Source organism: Macaca fascicularis, chromosome 14 (genome assembly GCF_037993035.2).
Source record: "Macaca fascicularis isolate 582-1 chromosome 14, T2T-MFA8v1.1".
In the NCBI taxonomy this organism is placed as follows: domain Eukaryota; kingdom Metazoa; phylum Chordata; class Mammalia; order Primates; family Cercopithecidae; genus Macaca; species Macaca fascicularis.
The window spans coordinates 4,554,189-4,578,960 of record NC_088388.1 but is presented as its reverse complement, the minus strand read 5'-3'; the positions used below and the strand labels follow the sequence as shown (position 1 = coordinate 4,578,960).

Here is a 24,772-nt window from a genome sequence, read left to right as displayed (position 1 = left end):
CTGAGTCCCTGTGTACTGAGGTCAGGGTGGAACTGTGTTCTAACACATCTCTAGACAGTCCCTGGCCAGGCCTCTGGGGTCCTGCCATCCAGGTTTGGGGCTAATTTGCAAGTTGAGAACTTACGGGTAGACGGCTCAGAGACAGTCCCAGCACAGAGAGACCTGCAGAGGCCAGAGGGGCTGGCCACTTTCAGATCCCAGAGGATGCTGGATTTGCCCCGTGCCCTGAAAACCAGGTTGAATTACAAAGGGTTGAGAAGGACGGAAAGGTCATGCAGGGAGGGACACAGTGTCTGCAAAGGCAAGGAGGAGGGACTGGAGAAGGCCTGGGGGAGGGGGAGAGGAGGTTGGGTAAGGCAGTATGGGGAGGAGATGAGGAGGAATAGCCGAAGCTCTCAGGTGCACCTGGGACTCAGGCAGGTGTGCCCTTCGACCCCTCGAGACTGCGTATTCACCTGTTGGGCCCTGGCGCATTCCCTGTGCATGGGCTTACGTCTTCCAAGAGCAGCTTCTGGTTGGGCTCTTTTGCCCACTCGGCTGTGGGGAGAGAAAAGCACCTTTAGTCGCCACCTCCTTGTGACCCTGCCCTTGTCTGACCTCCCTGAGATGTTAAGGCGAAGGCATATCTGCCATTGGGTGGCCGTCGGGGTGATAGGGATGGCCTCAGGCGCCTGGCCCCAGAATTAGATGGAGCATCCATCCCGGCACGTTCTGGCCAGTGTGTGCTGAGCTTAGCGAAACCGTCATCTCCTCGGTGAAGCCTCCCGCCGTTCCTCATTTAGCAGAAACTGACCCTGGGGCTCAGAGTATCCAGAGCCTCCCCCAGGCCTTGCAGCTGGAGAGGGGCCAAGCCTAGATGTAGACCCAGGTCTGGCTGACCACAGGGTCTACCATGAAGCCACTGCCCTGTCCCGGGCTGGCCTCACCTGCTGCCCCACACTGTCCCAGACATACCTGTGGCCTGGTGTTGCCCAAACCTCCCCACTAGCCTGTGCTTATCTGCGGTCTGCACTGGCCCTGCTTAACCGCTGCCTCAGGCCCCAGGACAGAACTGAGGCCCGCTAAATGGCTGCACTCTCCCCGTGCCCCTCAGCACCAGAGACAGAGCCCTGCACTGGGGTCAGCCAGCAGGAGTCTGGTATTCAGGGCCACTGAGCTGGGCAGCTCACCCATGGGAGCCTCAGTTCCCTCCAGGTCAAATAAACCTAACTATAGTAACCCCTTCATAGGGTCAGTTTGTGGGGACTCAGTGAGATGACATACCTGGGCTGAGAAACAGCGTCACCCTGAGTCGCGGCTCCCACACCTTGGGCGTGCAGATGGGACTTGAGGCTGAGCTCAGCCTCCCGCCTGCTCTGTAACCTGGGCTGTCCTGCCCTGCTGGGCCTGTTTCCTCCTTGGCACATTGAGAAGAATAGCTCTTTCATGCTTCTCCTGCAGAAGGAATGCAGGCCCCTCCGTGCTGGCTGCAGACTTGCAATACTGGGGTCTTCTATGAACCCTGTCCTTCACAGGGCTGGGCATGGGAACCCACTGCCCTCAAAAGCCAGCCCTCCCCCACCCTGCCCCCTGAGCCCTCCCAAGCCACCCACCCACATGGGCGTGGCCCCAGCCCCTAAGCACCCTCAGACTTCGTCACAGAGGGCAAGCTGGGCGGGGCATGCACACTGAGTCCAGGTCCTCCTGAAGGCCACCAGCACAGCAGGGCCCTGTGTTACTGTAGAGAGAAGTCAGTTGCTTAGTTTCAGCCTCCTGCCGGCACCAGATGCTGACCGGGCCCTCCCAGGCGGTGAGCAATGCTGTTTCCAGGAGAGGCATCCTAGGGCCAGAGAGGCCAAGGTGCCAGGGACATGGCCCCACCTGTCCCCTAACCAGGGGTGGAGGAGTCTAGACCCTTGACATCAACACCTATGAAAGGTGGGGCAGGCCCCAGCCAGCAGCCCTGGCCCAGAGCCTCCTCTCTCCTTCCCCTACAACTAAAAAGGACAGCCTCCACTCGAGGCCTTCCTTCCCCCATCCCCTGCTGTAGCGCTGACCATTTGGTGAGGGGCTCCACCCTCCGGCTTCCCTGATGCAGTTTGGGTTGTATACAGCTCACCCGCCTCAAATAAGGGATTCTGCCTGCCCCTTTTCCCGACCAGTGCACAGCCATTTAGAGCCATGGTGCAGCCAGAAGCTGCCCAGGGGCTCCGGGTGACCACGTGGGGAGACCCACCAGGCCAGCGAGGCCCAAGCGCAGCTCTGTCCAAAGACTACGGGTGCTCAGGCCCTGCCTGGTGCAGCACGCTGTCCCTGCAGTCCATCGGGGAGGCCCTCTTCTCGAATGATGCCCCCCGGGGACTGATAGTACCATAGGGAGCGTCCTCACATAGCCACAGGAACCTGAGGTGGAAACCAGCTCGAGGATGAGGCACAGCTCTGTGGACCATTAGCAGCTTGGAGTTGCCGGTTAGGCTCTATCCAGCATGGCTTTATTTATTTTTTCTTATTTCGGAAACCCAGATTGCTGATGGACCTGTCTGTCTTGATAACCAGCCAAACCCCTCGGGAATTCCAGCAATGCAGGCTTGGCTTTTGCCATGGTCCGTCACATTGCCACTGTGGGAATATCTGGTTTTTAAACCAACCGCTCCACACTGCGATCCCCTGTGGCCCCCTAGAGTCCTTCAATCAAATAAGGAAACTGAGGTGGGGCGGGCCCTGTAGGAGCCCTAACCCCGCCCCCTTGGTCACCCCAGGGCACCCACCAGCGGTGCCCATCCATTCCATACCAGTGGCTCGCTGTCCTCTGCACCCAAAGGTGACCGACGGTGCAGGTGCTACCGAAGGCCACGTGAGGGGAAGGCGCAAGTGCAGGGGCGTTAACATCCCAGGAGCGACCCCCAGCCAAGAAAGGGCCAGAGTGGGTGCCTGATCACCCAACTTCCTCCCCCTCTGGGTACCGGCTGTGGGGTGTGCCCTTCAAGGTCACTCCGAGGGTCCCCAGCAGGACGGAGCCCAGCTGCACATAGCAGTGGCCGCTCCTTAACCCACCCCTGTCAGCCTCTCTCCCCTTCACCGTACTCTGGCACCTGAGATCACCTCCCAAGTGAAACACTTGCACCCCTGGCCTCCGCTCAGGCTCCGTTTGGGGAACAGCCCTGACTAAGACGGCAAAAGCCTCACCTCTGGACACACAGCTCGTCAGTGGCCCTGTGACCACCTTGAATGGCACTGCCTCTGGCGCTGGCCATCAGAGATGGAGATTCGTGCGCACAGAACCTGGGCTCAGCTCTGCCTCAGCCCCATCCATGTACGTAGGGAGCCCTCATTCACTTGGTAGCTTTTGCCATAGCTTTTGTTGTTGTTGGGGGATATTTTGTTTGTTCGTTTAATTTTTAATTTGGGTGGGTACATAGTGGGTGTATAGATTTATGGGGTACAGGAGGTATTTGGGTACAGGTAATGCAATACGTAATAGTCGCCTCATGGAAAATTGGGTATCTCTCCCCGCAAGCATTTATCCTGTGCGTTACAAGCAATCCAGTTATGCTCCTTTAGTTACCTGTCCATGTACAATTAAATTATTATTGATGATAGTCCCCTGTTGTACTCTCAAATACTAGGTCTTATTCTTTCTCATTTTTTTGTGCCCATTAACCATCCCCTACCATAGCTTTTTGCAATCAGTCAGGGAGGTTCTTGACACCCAGCCTGGTCTAGTTCCATAGACCAGGAGGGCTTCCGGGGGACCATATGTGGCTTGACACCCTCATGACCTCATGAATGGTTAGCAGGGAATACCTCCTTCTCGAAGGTCAGCTCCCTGAACACAGGGTCTTCTGCTGTGTTCCCAGGTGTATCTCAGCCCCTAGGACAGCGCCTGGCCCGTGGAGGGCGCTCAGGGAGTGTTTGTTGAATGAGTGAGTGTTTGTTGAATGAGTGGACGAAGGGAGCAGCGCACGCTCCAAAGGCCCATCAGCAGCAGCTCAATGGTGAATGGGTGCCTTTTCTTCCACCCTTAGCTGCTGAGCTCCTTATCCGTGGACCCTGATGCCGAGTGCAAGTATGGCCTGTACTTCAGAGACGGCCGGCGCAAGGTGGACTACATCCTGGTGTACCATCACAAGAGGTCCTCGGGCAGCCGGACCCTGGTCAGGAGGGTGCAGCACAGTGACACCACCTCTGGGGCTCGCAGCATCAAGCAGGACCACCCCCTGCCGGGCAAGGGGGCACCGCTGGACACGGGCTCGGCCGAGCCCCCGATGGACTACCACGAGGATGACAAGCGCTTCCGCAGGGAGGAGTATGAGGGCAACCTCCTGGAGGCGGGCCTGGAGCTGGAGCGGGACGAGGACGTAACTATCTCACTGCGCGCTGGCTTGTGGGGGTGGGCTGCGTGGGGGCAGCGGGCGGCGGCCGCTTTCATCGTCAGAGGGTGCGATGCCGGTGTCTTGTTTTAGCTTTAATCTGTTCTTAAAGAAGGGGCAGATGGGCTGGGCGTGGTGGCTCACACCTTAATCCCAGTACTTTGGGAGGCCGAGGCGGGTGGATCACGAAGTCAAGAGATCGAGGCCATCCTGGCCAATATGGTGAAACCCCATCTCTACCAAAAATACAAAAATTAGCCGGGCGTGGTAGCATGAGTCTGTGGCCCCCCTACTTGGGAGGCTGAGGCAGGAGAATCGCTTGAACCTGGGAGGCGGAGGTTGCAGTGAGCGGAGATCACACCACTGCACTCCAGCCTGGCAACAGAGCGAGACTCTGTCTCAAAAAAAAAAAAAAAAAAAAAAAAAAAAAGAAGATAGATGGAGCAGACAAAAACGCCGCTCTTGTTAAGTTGGGGTAAAAACTGCTTTTGAACAGCTTTGGGGAGTCCCGACCCGCTCCTCCGGCCACATCTGCTCTGGGAGAGGGTCTGCCCTTCACAGCCACGACCTTCAGGGTAGAGCGTTGCCTGCTTCTGGTCAGCTGCTTTCCTGGGAATATTTGCCCGATCAGGGGGAGGGAGGACAAAGCTCTCCTGGGAGCCTTCCTGGATAGCGTCGGCCCTTCTCTGGGCCTGTTTCTTATCTGTAGAGTGAGGCGTGGGTCTGGCTGAGCCCTGGGAGTCCCTGGTGCTCTGAAGTCCGTGGCTCTGTAACGCTGTGCTCTGAAGCCCTGTTCCCTAGCAAAGCCTATGAATCTTCCTAGGATAAAGATTTCTAGAGAGAAGAAGAGGTCGAGCCACCTCGCGCGCCTGGCTGCCTGGCCGCCGCGGTGCCAAGGGTGCAGCTATGTACAGAGAGAATGACTTTAGCAGCCCTGGCACAGTGGTGCTTCCTTCAGCGGCTCTGCTGGCTGCTGTGTGCTCCCCGGCTGGCATCTTAACCTCTCTGTGCACAGGAGCCCTTCCTTCCATGAATATTGGGGGAAGGGCCCCAGCCTGCAGAGCCATCACTGTGCGGATGACCCAAGAATCAGCGAAGTCTCTAAAGCACATCGAAAACAGAAAAAGTAGTCGGCAGGTTAACTTAGAAACCATGGAGTCCCTGTGAATGCTGAAAATGAATGTTGGCATTGGTTTGATGTTCCATCCATAGGCACCACCGTGCCTTGAAATCACAAATGCTTTTGGTCCAGTGATAAGAATGTCCTTGGAGTATTTAGACCAAAAAGCAAGTTAATCAGGGAACCTGGAGTGGAACCGTCTCTGTTTTGTGACAAGTAGATATCGCTTTCCTTAAAAACAATCGAACATGCTCCGTGGGGCCTGCCCAGACCTTGGCCTAGTGAGTCAAAGGGTCTTGTTTAACCTGGGGCATCTGTCTAGGTCTCCTTTTGCCTTCCCGAGGTCTGGCAAGCCGTCTGGAGACTGTGAGTTCGGCCACCCAGGCGGGTCTCTTTGGGGTTTTGAGGGCAGGGGAGGAGCCTTACAAGTTTTGATGATCAGGAAGCCGAGATTTGATCCTGACAAGGATTCAGAGACTTTCTCCCTCCCTGCCTGACTTTGTCTTAGACACTTGGAAGAGGTGAGCAGTGGATTCCTGCTGGGTTTTCTCATGGTCCTGCCCTCCAGCCCTGTGGCTTTCAGAACAATGCGGCCACTATACAGGGCTGGTTTCAGCTACAGGGTTGGTTTCAGCATGTCAACTTATAACTGGAGGAAGGAATCGGCTCCATCAGGGGCACGAGAGACCAGGGAAGTGGCGGTCGGGGCCACTCTCTGGGAGCTGAGGCTGGGAGAGCTGGATTTTCTTTTTATTATTATTATTATTATACTTTATGCTCTAGGGTACATGTGCACAACGTGCGGGTTTGTTACATGTGTATACATGGATTTTGAGCTTCGTGGTTCTTGTGTCATCTATTCCCCAGAGGATTTCTTTTTCTTTCTTTCTCTTTTTTTTGAGGCAGAGTCTCGCTGTGTCACCCAAACTAGAGTGCCGTGGCGTGATCTCGGCTCACTGCAAGCTCCGCCTCCCGGGTTCGTGCCATTCTCCTGCCTCAGCCTCCCAAGTAGCTGGGACTACAGGCGCCCGCCACCGCGCCCGGCTAATTTTTTGTATTTTTAGCAGAGACAGGGTTTCACCCTGTTAGCCAGGATGGTCTCGATCTCCTGACCTTGTGATCCGCCCGCCTCGGCCTCCCAAAGTGCTGGGATTACAGGCGTGAGCCACCGCGCCCGGCCCCTCCCTAGGGGATTTTACCCTCCATCCCTGTCATTCTTTCCTGACTACAACTTTGAGATCTGACACTCAATGGGAACTTCTGGGGCCTGGTAATTCTGCCTGACTTCTGCCAGCTCCCTGACCTTCCACTTATCCCGATGGAAAAGCTAGGCCTCAGTTTCCCCATTTGTAAAATGGAGATAGCAAGAGTATTTGCATCACTGAGTTATCATAAGTAACCTTTGTGAAGTGCTTAAGTCAGAGTCTGGCGTATGGCAGATGCTTGGCTGATATTGTATCACATGTTGTTGTTCATACTGAAGCAGCAAGAAGGGCGAGAAAAGACCCTTCCCAAGTCTCGTTAAATACTATCCCATAAGTATCTTTTTAAACGTTTTATATTCTCTATCATGACTTTGGACAGTAACATTGGTTACTGTCACCAAAATGATCTAGTTTTTAACCAGTGAAACAACCCCAGCTTTTCATTGGTAATTTGGCTCGAGAGCTACATGAGGCTTTTCAGCAGTTGATCTGGCCGTGTTTAAGATGAAACCGTGATTGTGGGGTAGACGCGTCCGTTCAGGTTTGCAAAGGGCTGAAGCTGAGATGTTCCCGCATCCCTGCTGGGGCCTCTCAAATCAAAAACTGTTTCATGAGGGCCTCCTGGTAACCCTGCAGCTCTCATCTGAGCTGCACCAGCCCCTAGAGCTGTTGGAAGGAGCCATGGTTTGGGTGGCCTGTTGCTTTCCCTGCTCTCCTGGAGAGGGGCACAGCCAGAGTGTATTAAAAGGTCGCTTGGGCACACGCAGCATCTGAGGTGTGTGTGGGCCCCTGCCAGCGTGGTTAGCAGACAGAGCTGCTGCCGTATTCATTTCAGGGGGATGAGCGACTCTTGGGAATGAACCTTTCCCGGAGGGTGCTCAGAGGACAAGGAGCAAAGGGTTTGCAATTTGGGAAGTAAGATCAGCTCCAAGAGAGTCCGTTGCACAATCTTACCCAAATGGAAGCAAAATTCAGAGCTTATGTGAGCTTTCCTGGGGAGAAAAATCCACAGAGTCTATCAGATACTCACATGCCCTTTGACCTCCACCCCCAAAATTAAGACTGGTTGCTTTGAAGCAGGTGATATTTAACAGCAGCCCTGGCCTCTACCTGGCCAGTAGCATCTCCCTCCCCGAGTTGTGAAAACAAGCCAGAAGTGTCCCCCGACATTGCCAGTGTACGTGGGGGACAAAACCGCCCCCAGTTGCGAATCCCTGCACTGAAGGCTGGATGAGCAGGCAGAGGGAGAAGAGGACCTGGAGGGAGAGAAAGGAGGACAGATGAGCAAGAGGGTCCCCTGGGGGGGTGCCAGCCACCTCTGGGACCGTCTGCTGCGGCCAGGACAGGCAGCCTTACGGAGGTCACCAGCTGTGCAGGTGTGACCTGGCCTCTGTTCCTAAGGTGCCGGTGGGTGTGACACACTGCGTCACTCCCGGGCAAAGTGTGCTGCGAGCCCCCCACAGGTGTGAGCAACCCCTAGCCCCCGCCCGTGCCTCCTCACTGAGTCGGGAGGTTCATTGTGTCGAGACATCTCATGATGACCTGAAGGACGGGCTTGGCTGAGTGCACAACGGGGCCAGTTCTTGGAGATCAGATAATAGCTGTGTCATGCCCTGCACCTGCCATAACTAAGGGCCACAGGTTGGGGGCTTACAACAACACAGATGGATGCTGTCGTAGCTTTGGAGGAGAGAAGTCCACACTCAAGGTACCGGCAGGGCCGTGCTCCCTCTAGGGCTCCAGGGGAGGACCCTCCCTGCCTCTCCCAGCTCCTGGGTCTCCAGGTGTTCCTTGGCTGGTGGTCGCATCACTCTAATCTCAGCCTCTGTGGTCACTCGGCCCTCTCTGTTGTGTGTCTCTGTTGTGTGTCCTCTTCTTGTCAGGACACCAGTCATTCTATTTGGGGCCCACCCCTACGACTTTATCTTTACTCAGTTACATCTGCAAAGACCCTGTTTCCAAGTAAGATCACACTGATAGGTGCCAGGAGTTAGGACTTGAACATATCTTTGTAGGGGACACCATTCAGCCCACTCCAGTAGCTGAGATGCTGCACTGGGCAGGTAATCCTGGAGTGGGCTGCCTTGGACGGGGCAGGCTGGAGCACCCAGGTAGCAGCATGGGGCAGGGTCATGACTGAGGGCCAGGGCAGGCCGATGGTCTGGGAGAGTGACAGGCTCCAGCCTTGACCTGGTCTGCCTCACTGCAGGGCCCAGGATGTGCACAGGAACCCCTGGGGGTCTTGTCAAAATGCAGACTCTGGCTCAGCCGGTCTGGGGGACCCAGCACCTGGGGTGGCCGAGGCTCTGGTCCTGCCCAGACCATGCTCTGAGGTGTGAGGAGTGTGGGAAGCATCTTTTGCACAAGCCAGGAGAGGCCTCCCCAGAGCAAGACCCCCAGCGTCCACCTGAGCCCCTGGAGCACCGTGTGGTACCCCGGGGTGACCCCAGACCCAGACCCCAGCACCGGCTCCAGAGAGCCAAGAGCCTGCGGAGGATGGAACCAAGTCCCAAAGAGAGACCCGGGGGTGGGTCAAGAAGGCACGGGCACTTAGATCCACAGGGTGGCCTTCAAAGTGGATTTCCAGGAGGGGCTCAGAGACCCCAGGACAGCACTGCAGGGCAGGAAAAGGCAGGAAGAGAGAAGGGCCCTGAGGCAGGGGACCAGGGCTTCAGGAGTCTCTCCCCTCTCCCTCCCTCTTGCTCCATCTCTCCCTCCTTCTCTCTCTCCCTCTCGGTCTCCCTCTCTCTCTTTCTGTCTCTCTCCTCCTCACCTCTTTGTCATCTCTACCTCCCTCTCTCTCTGTCTCTCACTTATCTCTGTCTCTCTCTCCCGTCTGTCTCCTCTCCCTCTCTCTCATTCCCTTTCTCTCACTTCTCTCTCTCCTCTTTCTTCCCCTCTCTGTCTCTGTCTCTCTCTCTCTCCCCCCACTTCCCTCTTTTTCACTTTTTCTCTACCCCCTCTCACTTTTTCTCTCCTCTCTCCCTCTCTCTGTCTCTCTTCTTCTCCCTCCCTCTCTCTCCATCTCTTTCCCTCTCCCTCCCCTTCTCTCTCTCCCTCTTTGACAGCCATGGGGTCAGCTTCCAGGGTTCCTAGCTTCCCATTAAAAGGACAAAAGAAGATTGTGGCCAACATGTTTTCTTGCAACTAAGACCCATTAGCCTTTTTGAAGTCCAGCCTCAAAGCCTGCTGGACGTTATTTATGTCCCTGGGGTCATTGCAGAGAACGCCACACACTAAACTCTTGGCTGTGTGTGCTGGGGGGCGGCTGAGGCCTGCACTGCCCTGATGTTGAACCTGACCCAGGCTTTGGTAGATCCTGAGAAGGCCGTGGACACTGGACCCCTATAAAAGGCTGTTTGCTTTCATGCCACTGCCCAGGGCTCAAGTCCGCACCCCGCTGGCTCACGGCTGGTTCTCTGCATGCGTCCCCGTAGCGGGTGGGGCCGTCCCCGCAGCAGAATCTGTTCACCATCTTCATGGATGCTGCTTTTGAAAAGCAAGTGAGGGCAGACTCCATGGGAGAAGGGCTGCTGCTTTCAGACAAAGCCCAGGGCTGGATGCGTGGGTGGTGGAGACGCGGCCTCTGAGCTCCAAGTGCGAGTTCAGACCCCACCCAGCCCCTCTGAGAGCCCAGTATGCGGATGTGGACCCAACTCAACCACTTCCTGGCTGAGCAACCCTGGGCAGGTGGTTTCACCTCTCTGGGTCTCAACGTCCCCATCTGTAAAATGGAGGTGGTCGTGTGCCCTTCCTTGTGGAGTGGTGGGTGAGGGTTAAGAGAGTTAATCCTCGAGCCCACACAGGGACAGAGCTGGCCGGCGTTGGCTGTGAACTCCGCTTACCCGCAGGCCTGGGGCACAGCCCACTCCTCACCGCTCCCAGAGCCTGGCCCTGCTCCTGCCAGAGGGGAACCACAAGTCCCCCTTGGAAGAGAAGGGTCTCCATATGCAGGGAGGGTGGTGGCAGGGTTGCCATGGCCTCAGGACAGGGAGGGGCAGCCTTTTCTTTCCATTTCCCATGGAGGCCTTGTGGATGTGGGCAGGTGTGGGAGGCAGTCCTGGGGCTGCATTCATTGTCCGCAGGGCCCTGGGCACTGGCAGGGACTGGGGAGAGGCCCTCACAGATTTGAGAATCGGGGGTGGGGGCCTGGAATTTGAGGAGTCTCAGGTCTAATCCCAGCTCCTCAGCACAAATAAAAGCAACAAACATGCTCATGAGACTTGTCAGCTCCCCACCCCTACCAGAACCATGAGTAGGCGGGGCAGAAATTCCATCCTGAACTGAGAGTGGCCTTTGAACCTGGCCCCTAACCTCACCCAGAGGCTCTTTGCACTAAAACTTGCAGTCCCCGTTCTCCCCCAGGGAGGAAGAATGGGCGTCTTGCACAAAGGGATGTTAGGAACCTCTAGTCTACTCCTGAAGCTATTGCTCTGCTCTTGATTCCACCGCTACAGACTTCTTTGGTCCCTAAAGATTTTATGCCTCCCCGGTCTTCAGCTGAGGCCCAAAACAGACTGGATGACTTTTATCACTGCCTGTTTTTCTTTAGGCTTGTCTTAGTTTCATGGAAACATATTTCTTTTAAAGTGAATTCTGGGCTGGGCGCCATGGCTCACGCCTGTAATCCCAGCACTTTGGGAGGCCAAGGTGGGTGGATTACCTCAGGTCAGGAGTTCGAGACCAGCCTGGCCACACGGCGAAACCCCATCTGTATTAAAAATACAAAAATTAGCCGAGTGTGGTGGCCGGTGCCTGTAGTCCCAGCTACTCAGGAGGCTGAGGCAAGAGAATTGCTTGAACCCAGGAGGTGGAGGTTGCAGTGAGTTGAGATCATGCCACTGCACTTCAGCCTGGGTGACAGAGTGAGACTCTGTCGAAAGAGAGAGAGAGAGAGAGAGAGAGAGAGAGAGAGAGAGAGAGAGAGAAGGAAGGAAAGAAGGAAAGAAGGAAGGAAGGAAGGAAGGAAGGAAGGAAGGAAGGAAGGAAGGAAGGAAGGAAGGAAGGAAGGAAGGAAGAAAGGAAGGAAGGAAGGAAGGAAGGAAGGAAGGAAGGAAGGAATAAAGGACGGACAGAAGGAAGGATGGAAGGAAGGAAGGAGGGAAGGAAGGAAGGAAGGAAGGAAAGAAAAGAAAAGAAGGAAGGAAAGAAGGAAGGAAGGAAGGAAAGGAAAGGAAGGAAGGAAGGAAAAGAAAAGAAGGAAGGAAAGAAGGAAGAAAGGAAGGAAGGAAGGAAGGAAGGAAGGAAGGAAGGAAGGAAGGAAGGAAGGAAGGAAGGAAGGAGAGAGAATTCTGGACATTTTTTTAAATTCATGTTTTTAAAGTGACCCCAAGACCATCGTTGCACAGCTCTGCCGGGAGGCATCCCAGGCTGCTGGGGTGAAATCTTTGCCATTCTGGCTGCAGTTCTGAGCTCCTCATCTGTGTCCGGGTCCATGGTGTGCTGGAGTCGTGTCCTTCTGGAATTCCGCAAGCTGGCTGTTACCCGTTGCTGGCTTGAAATAGGCCACGGTGGGGTATTTACACCATGGAAATTGGCAGATGCTGCAAATCAGGGCTCCCCTCGCCCCCGCCAGAGCCCCTCACCAGCATCTTCCTGTACCAGCCCCATGTGCCTTCTTGTATTTGGAGGGGTTGAGTATTTCCCAACATGTCTGTTAAGTTTGTAATTCTTTTTATGATCTTTTTTATTTCTAGGAGTTCTATTTGGTTCCTTTCCAAGTCAGCTATGTCATGTTTTAATAGTTTCCTGTCCTTTGCAGATCTTTTCTATCTTGAGATTTATGTCTTTAAACGAGGTAAGCATAGCTGATTTATTACCCAGCTCATCCTTTGCTAATCCCAAGCTGAGTGGGCCGATTTCTATCTCGGTCACTTCAGCTGGTTCTCCTCCTGGGGCTGTCTCTTGTCCTGGTGGGGGTGGATTTGGTTCGCTTGTCTGCTAGTCATTGACCTTTTATAATCTGTGGGGTTTCCCAAAGCCTGGGATAAAGGTGACCTTGTCCAGAAAGGTTTGCAGCGTTACAGACGAGAGCCACCTCGAACCAAAGCTGCAGTCTGAGGTGCCCAGGTCTTCACAGGTGCCATGGCTGTAGGGACCAGAGCTTCTCAGGGTGGGTTCCAGTCCTCCTTTTCCTTCCCTTTCTCTCCTCCTGCTCTGCTGGGCACCCATATAGGTCCGTGACCTTTTAGGAGCCCGACCCCACAGCAGGAGGTGAGTGGTGGGCAAGCGAGCATTCCTCCTGAGCTCCGCCTCCTGTCGGATCAGCAGTGACGACATTACATTCTCATGGGAGCTCAAATCCTGTTATGAACAGCACATGTGAGAGATCTAGATTGTGTGCTCCTTGTGAGAATCTAATGCCTGATGATCAGAGGTGGAACAGTTTAGGCCGGGAGGGGTGGCTCATGCCTGTAATCCCACCACTTTGGGAGGCAGAGGTGGGAGGATCACCTGAGGTCAGGAGTTCGAGACCAACCTAACCAACATGGTGAAACCCCATCTCTACTAAAAATACAAAAATTAGCTGGGTGTGGTGGCGCTCGCCTGTAGTCCCAGCTACTCGGGAGGTTGAGGCAGGAGAATTGCTGGAACCTGGGAAGCGAAGGTTGCAGTGAATGAACATTATGCCACTGCACTCCAACCTGGGTGACAGAGCGAGACTCTGTCTTAAAAAAAAAAAAAATTGAGGAGTAGAACAGTTTTATCTTGAAACCATCCCCCACCCCCAGCACTGTCCTGTGGAAAAATTGCCTTCCATGATACCAGTCCTCCCCGGTGCCAAAAAGGTGGGGGACTGCTGTTTTAGGTCATTGAATTTCTTGTTTCTTTTCTTGTGGTGTATTCTTTACTATGTAAAGGGTTGATCTGGGTAATCTACCACCTTCAACAGAAGCAAGAATGTGAAACGCTATTTCTGCTGACTTAGCTATCATTTATTTCTTGACCAAGACATCACTGAGCAGGCCTAGGACCAGACCCCGTGGTGAGGACTGGGGTTAAAGATGTCCCCAGCCCAGTCCCTGCCCCATGCTCGGGAAAGAGCAATGGCGCCTGATCCATCCACAGAGCTATGTTCCTTGGGTCCTCGGCTCACTTCAAGTCTGGAGACCATGTCAGGATAATGGGGGATGTGTGCTTGCTCCAGAGACAATCCCTCAACTGTGCTTCATGGTGGTGTCCCTGCCGTGGGGAGCCAGGTCTTCCTATGCAGCGTGGACGTGCTCAGCAGTAACTGTGGGGTGAGAAATGCCAGGCACGGACAATGACTGCTCCAGGCAGACCCCTGCCCAGGGACTGAGAGCATCTCCCGTCCTGCCCACGTGCCCTCTGGAGCCGTGTGGGTGGAGGGTAGGAGTGAGCATTGCAGGGTCAAGGTCGGGCTGAGATCCCTCCACGTCTACTGTTCATGGGCCTGGGACGAGGGGCTCTGGGCCTTCCCCGCCGCCTCGTCCATATTTACTGAAGTGGACAAACCGATAGCTACCAAAAGGTCAGAGAGGAGGCGGGTGGGAGTCTGAAAGCCAGGGCTGTCCTCAGCTGGCGCAGAGTAGGCGCTTTATAAAGACGGGAACCTTCCCTCTGCCTTCTCCCTCACTCGGTGGATGTCGTTGAGCCCCTGCTCTGTGGCCACTGCTGTTCCCCGTCCTAGAGACACATCCGTCAGCTAAACAGATAAGCCTGGCTTCAGACCCAGTGTTCCAGCTCCTATCCGTGCTGGAAGCTGGTGCCAATGGGGAGAGGCAGGCAGATGCCAGGGCTGCTGAAAACTCGCCTGGTCATGAAGGGCTGACCAGGGATGCAGCGCTGGGCATCACATGCCCCAAAAGCCTATTTATGGCAGAGAATGTGAACCCCTTGGGGCAGCCACCAAGCATCCTGGTGTCTGCCCCGAGTCTGACGGCAGAAGGATTAGACCACAGCAGCCCCGCGTCCTCGTGGACAGACAGGGTCAGAAGAGGCCTGTGCCTTCCTGATGGGGCCGCACGGCTCCCCGCAGGGCTGGGTGTTCTCCTCTTTGGGAGTTGAGGAAGCTGCGAACAGGGAAATGGGGATTTGCCCAGGTGTTCTGTGGGTGCTCAAGGGCCTCGGGGCCCAAACCCCAACAATGATGAGGCTCCTGGGCTTTCCTCTGCACCCAGCGGCCTGGACTGCTATGCACAGCACACACCCGTGGTTCCTGCCTGATACAGGAGGGGCCTGGACCGCTATGCACAGCACACACCCGTGGTTCCTGCCCAATACAGGAGGTGCCTGGACCGCTGTGCACAGCACACACCCGTGGTTCCTGCCCGATACAGGAGGTGCCTGGACTGCTATGCACCGCACACACCCGTGGTTCCTGCCCGATACAGGAGGGGCCTGGACCGCTATGCACAGCACACACCCGTGGTTCCTGCCCGATACAGGAGGGGCCTGGACCGCTATGCACAGCACACACCCGTGGTTCCTGCCCAATACAGGAGGTGCCTGGACCGCTGTGCACAGCACACACACCCCACGGTTCCTGCCTGACATGGGAGGTGCTGTCTGGGGAGGCCCCTCTCAGTAGCCCTCTGACCTTCAGGCTTCCGCCCTCCAGCACCCCGACCCCATGACTGAGGGCTGGACGTCCATACTGAGTGGTGCCCTCCAGGGTGTGGAGCAGCCTGTGAGGACCACGGTAGGTGAGGAAGGAAGCTCAACCCCTAGGAAGCCAAGGGCAACCCGAAAACCAACCAGGTCTGATCTTTAGGGGTGCAAACCTTCAAATCTTCTAGCAATTTCGAGTCCACGCTCCCCCTGCAGGGAGTCCCGTCCGTGGCCATGATCGGACGATAGAAGCACGCAGGGCCACCGTGTGGACTGAGGGTCTAGGCCCTCGGGCCACAGGGACTGTAACGGGGAACCCTGGGCATCCCTGCCCACTGTGTATCCGCCACGGGGACTCGCTTGTCCTTTCTGTTTGTGATTTTCTTCTTCCTTCTGAAACGAAAATGTCAGAAGCGATTCCAGGAAGGTCAGAGTTCTTTGGGGCTGGGTTCAGCGGGAGGTTTCCGCCTGCAGAGTCAGTCTCTGGAATAAGGTCAGCATCTTCTGTCCCCTCTGGTTGGGGGCCATCTGGGGGGTTGACTCTGTCCCCTTGCAGAGCCCCATGGTCTGGCCAGATGGGGCCTCACCACCCCCACAGCTGTGGCTCTTGGCCAAGTAGGTTCATGAACCTTAAAGACTCCAGCTAGAGGGCCCAGAGTCGGGGCAGAATGCACTCCTCAGGGCGCTGGCGGGGGGCGAAGGGGACACGGCTGTCACTCCCAGTGTCTTCCTGCCGGGGACAGGCTGTGGTCAGTCCGGGCACCATGCTTTAAAACATCCCACATGTGTTTTTGCCGAACTGGTCCCATGACCCCTTTCCCGAATCTCACCAGATGTTTCCCTGGGAGAGACCCCGTTGCTCACGTAAACAGGGGTGCGTGTTTTCCCAGGGAGGCCAGCAGCAGGCACCGGCTCCTTGACCACCAGGCAGAAATCTTCACGGACTCAGAGGAATATATTTTGGGTCTTTGCCTGTGAGCGAGCGGAGCCCAGAAATAAATCTGTGTCTGTAACAGGAAAAGACAGGCTCTCCCGCACGTGGGCTGCCTTTTCTCCTGACTCAGAAGTGCCCCGTGGAGTCAGTGCTGTTCCTGTGGGTCACCAGGCTGGAAGACCACCACCTCTCCAGCCTCAGTGCCCTCCGTGGCTCCCCAGCACTGAGGAGGTGGCTTTGAGCTTCTTGGCCGAAGGAGTCGGTGCTTACGCAGGCTGGGGCTCAGCTGGACCAGGGCTGCTGAGAGCACCAGGGGCTCCCCTGCTGGGAAACAGGTCTTGTAATACCCAGTTGGCGATGAGGAAATGCAGGCTCAGAGAGGTTAAGTCACTTTGTGGAAACCACACAGGGGCAGGGCAGGATTCCAGCCCAGGCCACGCCATCCCAGGCCTCTAAGCACGGTGCCCACTCAATCTGCCCCTCGAGGGCCACAGAAGGATCTGGGCTCATCTTGCCAGAGCCCCTGGTGCTGCCTCCTCCAGTTCACTCTGAGATCATCAGTTCTCAACCCACACCTTACGTCCTTCAGCCCTGGGCTCCCCACAAGAGTCCCCAGGCCGCTGTCTCCCTGAAGCAGCCTCAGGCCCCCACTCCTGGGTCCACGCTTCTGCACAGCTCCCCTAACCACTGGGACAGGCCCCTGCACAAAGCCCTGCAGGACCCCAACCTACAGCTTCAGGGTGGGAGCAGGGGCTGAGCAGTGGCCCCCGAGCCACATGCTCCTGGAGCATGCAAACGTGGCCTTGTTTGGAGGAAGGGTCTTCACAGAAGGAATTAAGTTAAACATTTCTGGATGAGATCATCCTGGATTTAAGGTGGGCCATAAATCCAATAGCAGAGAATGGCAGAGGGAGATTCGAGACCTAGTGAGGAGAGGAGACCGTGCCACCGAGGAGCCAGCAGCTGGAGCGATGTGGCCACAGCCAGGGAACACCTGGAGCCCCCGGAAGCTGGGAGAGGCAGGAAGGATCCTCTCCTAGGGCCTTCGGAGAGAGTGCGGCCCTGGAGACACTTTGACTGTTGACTTCAGGCCTCCAGAGCTGAAGGAGAATGAACCTCTGTAGTTTTAAGCTGCCCACTTTGGGGTCACGTGTTACAGCAGCTGCAGGAGGATCCCACAATGATCAGCATGGCACACACCTCAGGGCCTCAGTTTTCCCAGCTGTGAAATGAGGATGATGATGGGACCTGCCTCACAGGCTTGCGGTGAGGACGAAATGAGTTAATATGCATGGAATGCATGCAGCAGGGACTGGCGCATAACTGACATTGAGTGGATGTCAGCCTCTGTCAACATTACTATTACTATTACTGTATTATTGCCCTTCGTTCATTCATTCCATAAATATGTGCAAAGCGGCTGCTCTGAGCCTGCCGTGGGCAGCAGGGCAGCACGGAAGAGACCTGAGTGGCGGTGCTGGGGAGAGGATGGCGTAGGGCAGGCCTCGTGGATGCAGCCGGAGGCCTCACCATCAGCATAAACCACTGTGGGTGGGGCTTCCGGAGGAGTGACAGGACAGGATTCACCCCATGGCCATTTGCTTTTCTGTCGGATCAGGAAGAAGCATGGGATGAAGCTGGGGCGTCAAGGAGGGTCTCCCTTCCTCGGTGGGTCACCTGAGGTGCCGGGGCCCTGCGTTTAACTCTCTTTGCTGGACCTGGAAGCTTCGCCCAGGTCCCCGGGACGGTCGCACTCACAGGCTTCCACCAAGGCTCTCACTGAGTACATTGACTTCACCCACTTCAGATTTTGTTTTCTTTTTTTTTTTTGAGACGGAGTCTGGCTCTGTCGCCCAGTCTGGAGTGCAGTGTCCAGATCTCAGCTCACTGCAAGCTCCGCCTCCCGGGTTCCCGCCATTCTCCTGCCTCAGCCTCCCGAGTAGCTGGGACTACAGGCGCCCGCCACCTCGCCCGGCTAGTTTTTTGTATTTTTTAGTAGAGACGGGGGTTCACCATGTTAGCCAGGATGGTCTCAATCTCCTGACTTCGTGATCTACCCGTCTCAGCCTCCCAAAGTGCTGAGATTACAGGCTTGAGCCACCACGCCCGGCCAGATTTTGTTTTCTTAAAACTCATCCCCAAGTACACTTTGGGAGGCCGAGGCAGGCAGATCGCCTGAGGTCAGGAGTTCCAGACCAGCCTGGCCAACATGGTGAAATCCCATCTCTACTAAAAATACAGAAATTAGCCAGGCATGGTGGTGCACACCTGTAATCCCAGCTACTCGGGAGACTGAGGTAGGAGAATCGCTTGAACCCAGGAGGCGGAGGTTGCAGTGAGCTGAGATCACGCCACTGCACTCCAGCCTGGGCAACAAGAGTGAGACTCCATCTCAAAAAAACAAAAAATGATTAAAAACAAAACAAACAAACAAAAACTCATCCCCAAGTGACTCTGGCTTCATTGCTTTTTGTCAACAAGCTACAACGAACCTATGTACTTGTGTCAAACGCTCAAGGGGTCCAGAACCTAGGTCAGGCCCTGAGCCTGCACCTGGTCGCTCTGCACCCAGAGGGGACGGATGAGGTCCCAGCCGGCACTCGCTCTTCCTTCCGTCTGCCTTTTTGCCAAGACTTCCCATCCCTTCCTTTAAGTCTCAGAATTGTGGAAAGGAGAGGTGGATGGGACTTCAGTCTGGAAGCCCCGGTCTGACCCCCAAGCCCCGGGGGACCAAGGACCCCACTGCCCTTAGGCAGCTCTGGCTCAGGAGGACTCGGCGCCGTCTTGCTTCTTGTTGCATCAGCACCCCGGGCAGCTGGGTGGTCTCAGGGTGACGGGAAGGCCGATGGATGTGACATGTGTCTTCGATGGGGAAAAACGTTGCGGCCGTATACATGCTGCTCCTTTGGTAAAGGGACTCTCTTAAATGCGAAATCCAGAGGGGAGAGGGAAAGCTGGAGACGTTGGGGGCATCTTTGCACCTGATCCCCGATTAAGAGCGGGGAGTCCGGGCAGGGCTGCCTGTGTTTGAGCGCAGCCTGTGTTTGTGGTGACTTCATCTCCCCCAGCCTCAGTGTTCCCATCTGTAAAGGCGGCCTTTCTCATCAAGCTGGCCATGGAGGTTGATGGAGTCATTTCTCATGAAGCCCCTAGCTCATGCCGCATCCTCGCCAGCCAGCGCTCGGTGACTCTCTGCTGTTCACTGTTGTCATTGAGGACCAAAGAGAGGTGACTTGGCCAAGCTTGCAGCTGTTTAGGGAGGGCGCTGGACTTGAACTCAGGCCTGCCTTCGAGCCCGTGCACCAGGCTGCCCATTCTCTTTAGGATAAAGTCAGTGCAGATACAAGGGAACCCGGGAAGTGGACCCGGAGCAGGCAGAGGTGTGGCCCTGACCCACAGGGGGAAGATGCCCAGAGTAGGGACCATCTTCAGCCATCTCCCCCTCGGCACTGCTCAGGCACCCACAGGTCCCTGAGTGATCCCAGGTGGAGGCCGAGGGGCCTGGGCTCTGCGTCCTGAAAGGTCCTCTTTTGTGGCCTGGGCCACTCTGGGGGCCCTCGGCTAAACCCTCCTGAAAACTTCCCCCTTGTTTTGGAGTCTGTACCCCCCGGGGATCCTCCTCTAAACCCTCCTGGCTCTTAAAGGTTCCCGTGTGACCTGGGGGAGCTCCCATAGCCCCCTGTACTTCCTCCCACCTTCTGCTAAAAGGGGATTCTAGATGCACCTCAAAGTGTTGTCAACGTGGAATGAGGTCGCGGTGAAAGCAGCCATACCCAGTAGCTGCTCAATAAGTTGTGGCGGTATCTGAAGATCAAGGTAGTTTTCCACACAGATCCACCCACCCTGACCCAGAACCTTCCTTCTCTCTCCAGACTAAAATCCATGGAGTCGGGTTTGTGAAAATCCACGCGCCCTGGAACGTGCTGTGCAGAGAGGCCGAGTTTCTGAAACTGAAGATGCCGACGAAGAAGGTTGGTATTGATGGTTCTGCTCCGAAATGAATCGCCAAGTCTAGAGGTCACTTGGACGCCCGGCGGTGAAACATGCATACCTCGAGGCCCTGAGTTTTATAAAAAGCCTAGTGGGCTTCACGGCTACCCCTGGGAGGACCATGTGGCTCGACGTGACAAGGCCCCCAGGCTCCGGAGTCCTGATGACCCAGCCCTGGGCGGTCTTTACAGACCCCAGACCAAACCCCACCAAGAGGTGGTGCAGGCAGAAGAGCCCACCTCTCAGCTCCCAAGGAATCGTCTGTACATGCAGACGCAGTTACAGTTCGGGCCCTGGGGCTTTCGTGTTTGTGGCATCTCAGCTAATTTATCAGATTCACTTTAATTACGTTTTCTGGCTTACTGGGATTTTTCTTTTTAATCTGTGAAAACCTTGTATCTAAAAAGCAGTTTGACAGTGTGTTCCCAGAAGCTTAGCTTGGAGTCGGTATTTACTCTGGCAGGCGGACGGGTGAAGCTGAGCTAGCTATAGCAAATCAACCTCCTGCTTCTCGCGCCCTCAGAGACCACTTGGATTCCCTCTTTCGAAGCAAAAGTAAAGTTTAGGGGGGAAATTCTCTGGAATGCATTGTAATTGTGCTTTTGGCTGGGCGCTCCTGAAACTCTGGGCTTTCACGGCATGGGCGGGGAGGGGCGGTGTATTCCGGCCCACCCAGGCGCTCTGCTCTCAGGACGCGCCATTGCATGGGGTGGGATGGTTCTCTGGCCGTCTGAGAACAGATTCCATGGATCGTGGTCCAGCCGGGTGACGCGGCTCCCCGATTGCTTGTCTTATCTGCAGATGTACCACATTAATGAGACGCGTGGCCTTCTGAAAAAAATCAACTCTGTGCTCCAGAAAATCACAGACCCCATCCAGCCCAAAGTGGCTGAGCACAGGCCCCAGACCATGAAGAGACTCTCCTATCCCTTCTCCCGGGAGAAGCAGCATCTGTAAGTGAGGACCCCCAACCTGCTCCCCAAAGGGTCCTGTGCGTAGGGATTTCACCTTCTAGCATGAGAAATGCAGATTGATTATCTGCCCCCCCGCCAAAGAAGAGCGTGTTCTTGGTTTTTTTTTTTTTGAGATGGAGTCTCGCTCTGCCGCCCAGGCTGGAGTGCAGTGGCCGGATCTCAGCTCACTGCAAGCTCCGCCTCCCGGGTTCACGCCATTCTCCTGCCTCAGCCTCCCGAGTAGCTGGGACTACAGGCGCCCGCCACCTCGCCCGGCTAGTTTTTCGTATTTTTCAGTAGAGACGGGGTTTCACCGTGTTAGCCAGGATGGTCTCGATCTCCTGACCTCGCGATCCGCCCGTCTCGGCCTCCCAAAGTGCTGGGATTACAGGCTTGAGCCACCGCGCCCGGCCGAGCGTGTTCTTGTAAGAGCTTGGTGGTTGCTGAGCCCAGAAGACGTCGTGGAAATGATTTCTAAGATCACTGTTAACTGAGGAGTTAGGAGGACACAGAATCTTGTTCTGCTTGGCGACACAGGAAAAACTTCTTTGGCCTGTGTGAGGACCCCAAAGCAGTGGTCTGGACATGCCTTCCCGCCCGCTCCCTGCCGCCGCCACCCCACCCCGCTCCAGGGTCTGGCTAACGAGGCCTCCTGCAGTCCAGGTAGCCTTGAGCCCAAGTGAGTCTCACTCCTTGTGGCAGAAATTGAAAAGCATCCCTAGGCAGGAGGCCTGAGGCCCCAGGGACTCACCGCCAGCTGGCTTGCCTGGCAGGGCCATGCCTATTCTGGAACCTTCCCTCCTCCTCCGCTCCCGAGGGCAGTGGGGCGTAGCCACCTGGGTCAGCAGTGACTGCAAGGCCTCTGCGGGCCTCACCGGGCAGAGCTGGAGCATGGGCAGAGGTGGGAATAGAAAGCTTGAGCCGTGGGAACCCAGACGGACTTTGGATGGAAGTTCAAGGGGCAGGAGGGCTCCTGGACAGTGCCGGCCTCACAGGGTCGGGGGCGTGGAAGAGCAGACAGGGAGCTCACAGGGGCCCTTGCTCATAAATGTAGTAGGGGTGGAGCCATGAGCATCACAGGATGCTTTAACCAGGTCCTCATTCCTAGAGGGGACAGGACATGCCACCAGAGAGAAAGAAGCGACCCCCAAGCCCAGCCCTTTCCTCCAGCTCCAGAACAGGGACTTGGGACATTAGAGGAAACCGCCCTCCTTCCAGGACCCCCACCAACCTCCCTCGTCTCTGCCCTGGGTTGACTGTCAGCCCTACTGCCTGGCCAGGGCTGGGATCACCTCCAGGCTCCGTGGAGGTGGAAACCCAGGCACCCTCCCCAGCTCTCCCCCAAGAGCCTTGGAGCGCAGGGAGAGCAGGGAGTGTGTTCCCAAGATGCCCCCCCACCCTCAGGAAGCCTTGGGCCATCCCTATGCAGCCCATCAGGACCCAAACCATTGGAAGGGAGATTGTTTTCAAGGTTGGAACTGTCTGCCTGTGGCGGTGATACTGCCCCTGTCCCCCACCTTATTGAAGCAGAGGCTTTCAAAACTGCCCGCTGAGGATGTCACCAAAAGGAAGCAGGGATCTTCCGGGGGGGCTGTGTGGGGGGGTGGGGGGCTGGGGGGTGGTCTGACCATACTTGCCTCTTAGGTCACTTCCCACCTGTGTGGGTCTCAGGCTGCGCCCGGGTGCAGGGGCGGTGAAACAGACTGTTCCAAATGCCCAGGGGCGGACGGGTCATACCTGGCGCGCGGACAGAGTTCCGTCCATTTCGCAGTCGCCGCTAATGGGGACAATATGGTTTCCCGGGGCCTTGAAACCCGGAGAACCACGGGCTCTGGTGAACTGTGTCTTATTTCCTTCCTGGTATTTCCACAGGTTTGACCTGTCTGATAAGGATTCGTTTTTTGACAGTAAAACCCGGAGTACGATTGTAAGTATCTCGCGCGCCTGGAAACGGCTCCCTGGCAAGGTGGCCCTGGGGATCCAGATGATAATTTCATTTTGGTGAAACTCCTCCCGGTGGAAACCGGCTCTAATTGTCTGTGACAGAAATAATTAGAATAATGAAAGGGAGAGGGCAGCGAGGGGCCCAGGGGATAGTCGTGCCCCAGGCTGGGGCAGCTCAGAGGAAGGGAATAAGCACGGAGCTCGGGAAAGCAGGAGGGAAGCCAGACCCCTGGAATGATTTCAGAGGTCGGTGTTTCTGGATCTGTGCAGCTCCCAGCACATCTCTCAGAGCCTCTTCGTGGTGGGGTTGTACGTGCCTGACCATCAATCCACGATGCGGGGCTTTCGGGGCAGGCAGGTGTGGGCAGGAGGGAGGGGGTGATGGAGGCGAAGGCATGTGGGTTGAGATCTCTTTCCAGGCCTTTGCCAGAGGAGCCAACTGAGGTTTGAAATCTGAACAGGCCACCCTGCCCTACTCAAGGCACTGGCTCCGTGTTTATCCAACCTGTCCACCAGCCAAGCTAGGGCTGTGCATGGCTCAGGACCCAACTTCAATCTAAACAAGAAATTAACCTGGCAGCCAAACTGTTGCTGTTGTTCTCTCTTCCCCGCCCAGAAAGCCCAGCCTGGTTGGGCAGAGACAGAGAGCTGGGAGGAGGCAGCTCGACCTTGTCCAGACGACTGCTCCTCATGACCACCACCTGAGACTGGCAGGCAGCCAGCGGGAAGGTGGTGCAGGTCGCAGCAGCACGGGGGTTCTGAGCCACTGCTGGGACAGGCAGATCTGGGGCGGGGAGGAGGGGATCTCTCTCCTAGAGACCCTGGAGGCCAGTTTCTACATGGCCAACATGCTCCAAAGAAACTGAGAATTCATGGCTTTGGCCTTGGTTAGTCGGGCCTAATAGTCATCAAAATCCAACAGCATGTAGGGTTGGCTGAGGTTCTAGGCAAAGGCGTGGAGGAGTAACAGCCCTTCCCCACTCCTCTCCTCCACACCATTCACTCTCTCCTGGCATTGGGGTGGCCCAGTGTGCAAGTGGATAGGAGTCAGAGAACAGCAGTGCTCGATAGGGAGAGGCCCACTGTGCTGGTCTTGGGTTTTAGACCTTTGGCCTGTAGGTACTGGGGAGCCATAGAAGGTTGTGGAGCAAGGTTGAGGATATGGTGAGATCTGTTCCAGAAGGATCACTGCCAGTGACCAGCTGTGGGAGGGCAGGTGACTGGTAGATGAGGGCTCATGGCAGTGGTCATCAATGGGGGCCACAACTACATGTGGAAGGCAGGAGGTGGTTACAAGAGAATCGGCAAGGTCAGGACCGATTAGATCTGAGGGATGATGGGGAGGGAGCCATGGAGAACAGCTGAGTGGGTGATTCCTTCCTTCATTCAGCAGGGATGTATTGGGTACCTGCTGTGTGCCCGAACCTGGTGGAAGAAAAGAGGCACTGAGGACATTTATAATCTGGCAGGTGGGGAGAGGCAAGCCGAGCTGGAAGACAGAGCCGCCGGGAAGGTGGTGGCTTTAGGGCCTGGTTGTTAACGAGACCCTGGACCTATTCCTATCTGAAGGGGACAAGTGCTTCTAGGAGAAGGAACAGCCAGGGCGGAGGCCCTGTGGCTTCAGGAGTGGTTTCGGAAAGTGAGAGAGGCAGCCAGGGGGCAGGATTGTTGGGACAGGTGGGTCCGGTGGAGGCAGAGGAGAAGAG

At 56.0% G+C, this 24,772-nt stretch overlaps 1 protein-coding gene across 11 annotated transcripts in view; it reads left to right on the top strand.

The window, feature by feature from the left end:
• ANO1 (anoctamin 1) overlaps positions 1–24,772 on the top strand; it is a 198,184-nt gene that overhangs the window by 93,700 nt on the left and 79,712 nt on the right. For all 11 annotated transcript variants that reach the window (XM_005576975.5, XM_045372306.3, XM_015434332.4 and 8 more), the window contains exons 3-6: positions 4,005–4,337; positions 20,052–20,150; positions 20,971–21,122; positions 22,995–23,049. In XM_005576975.5, coding sequence (XP_005577032.3) covers positions 4,005–4,337; positions 20,052–20,150; positions 20,971–21,122; positions 22,995–23,049 — 639 coding nt within the window. The remainder of the gene's footprint in view (positions 1–4,004; positions 4,338–20,051; positions 20,151–20,970; positions 21,123–22,994; positions 23,050–24,772) is intronic.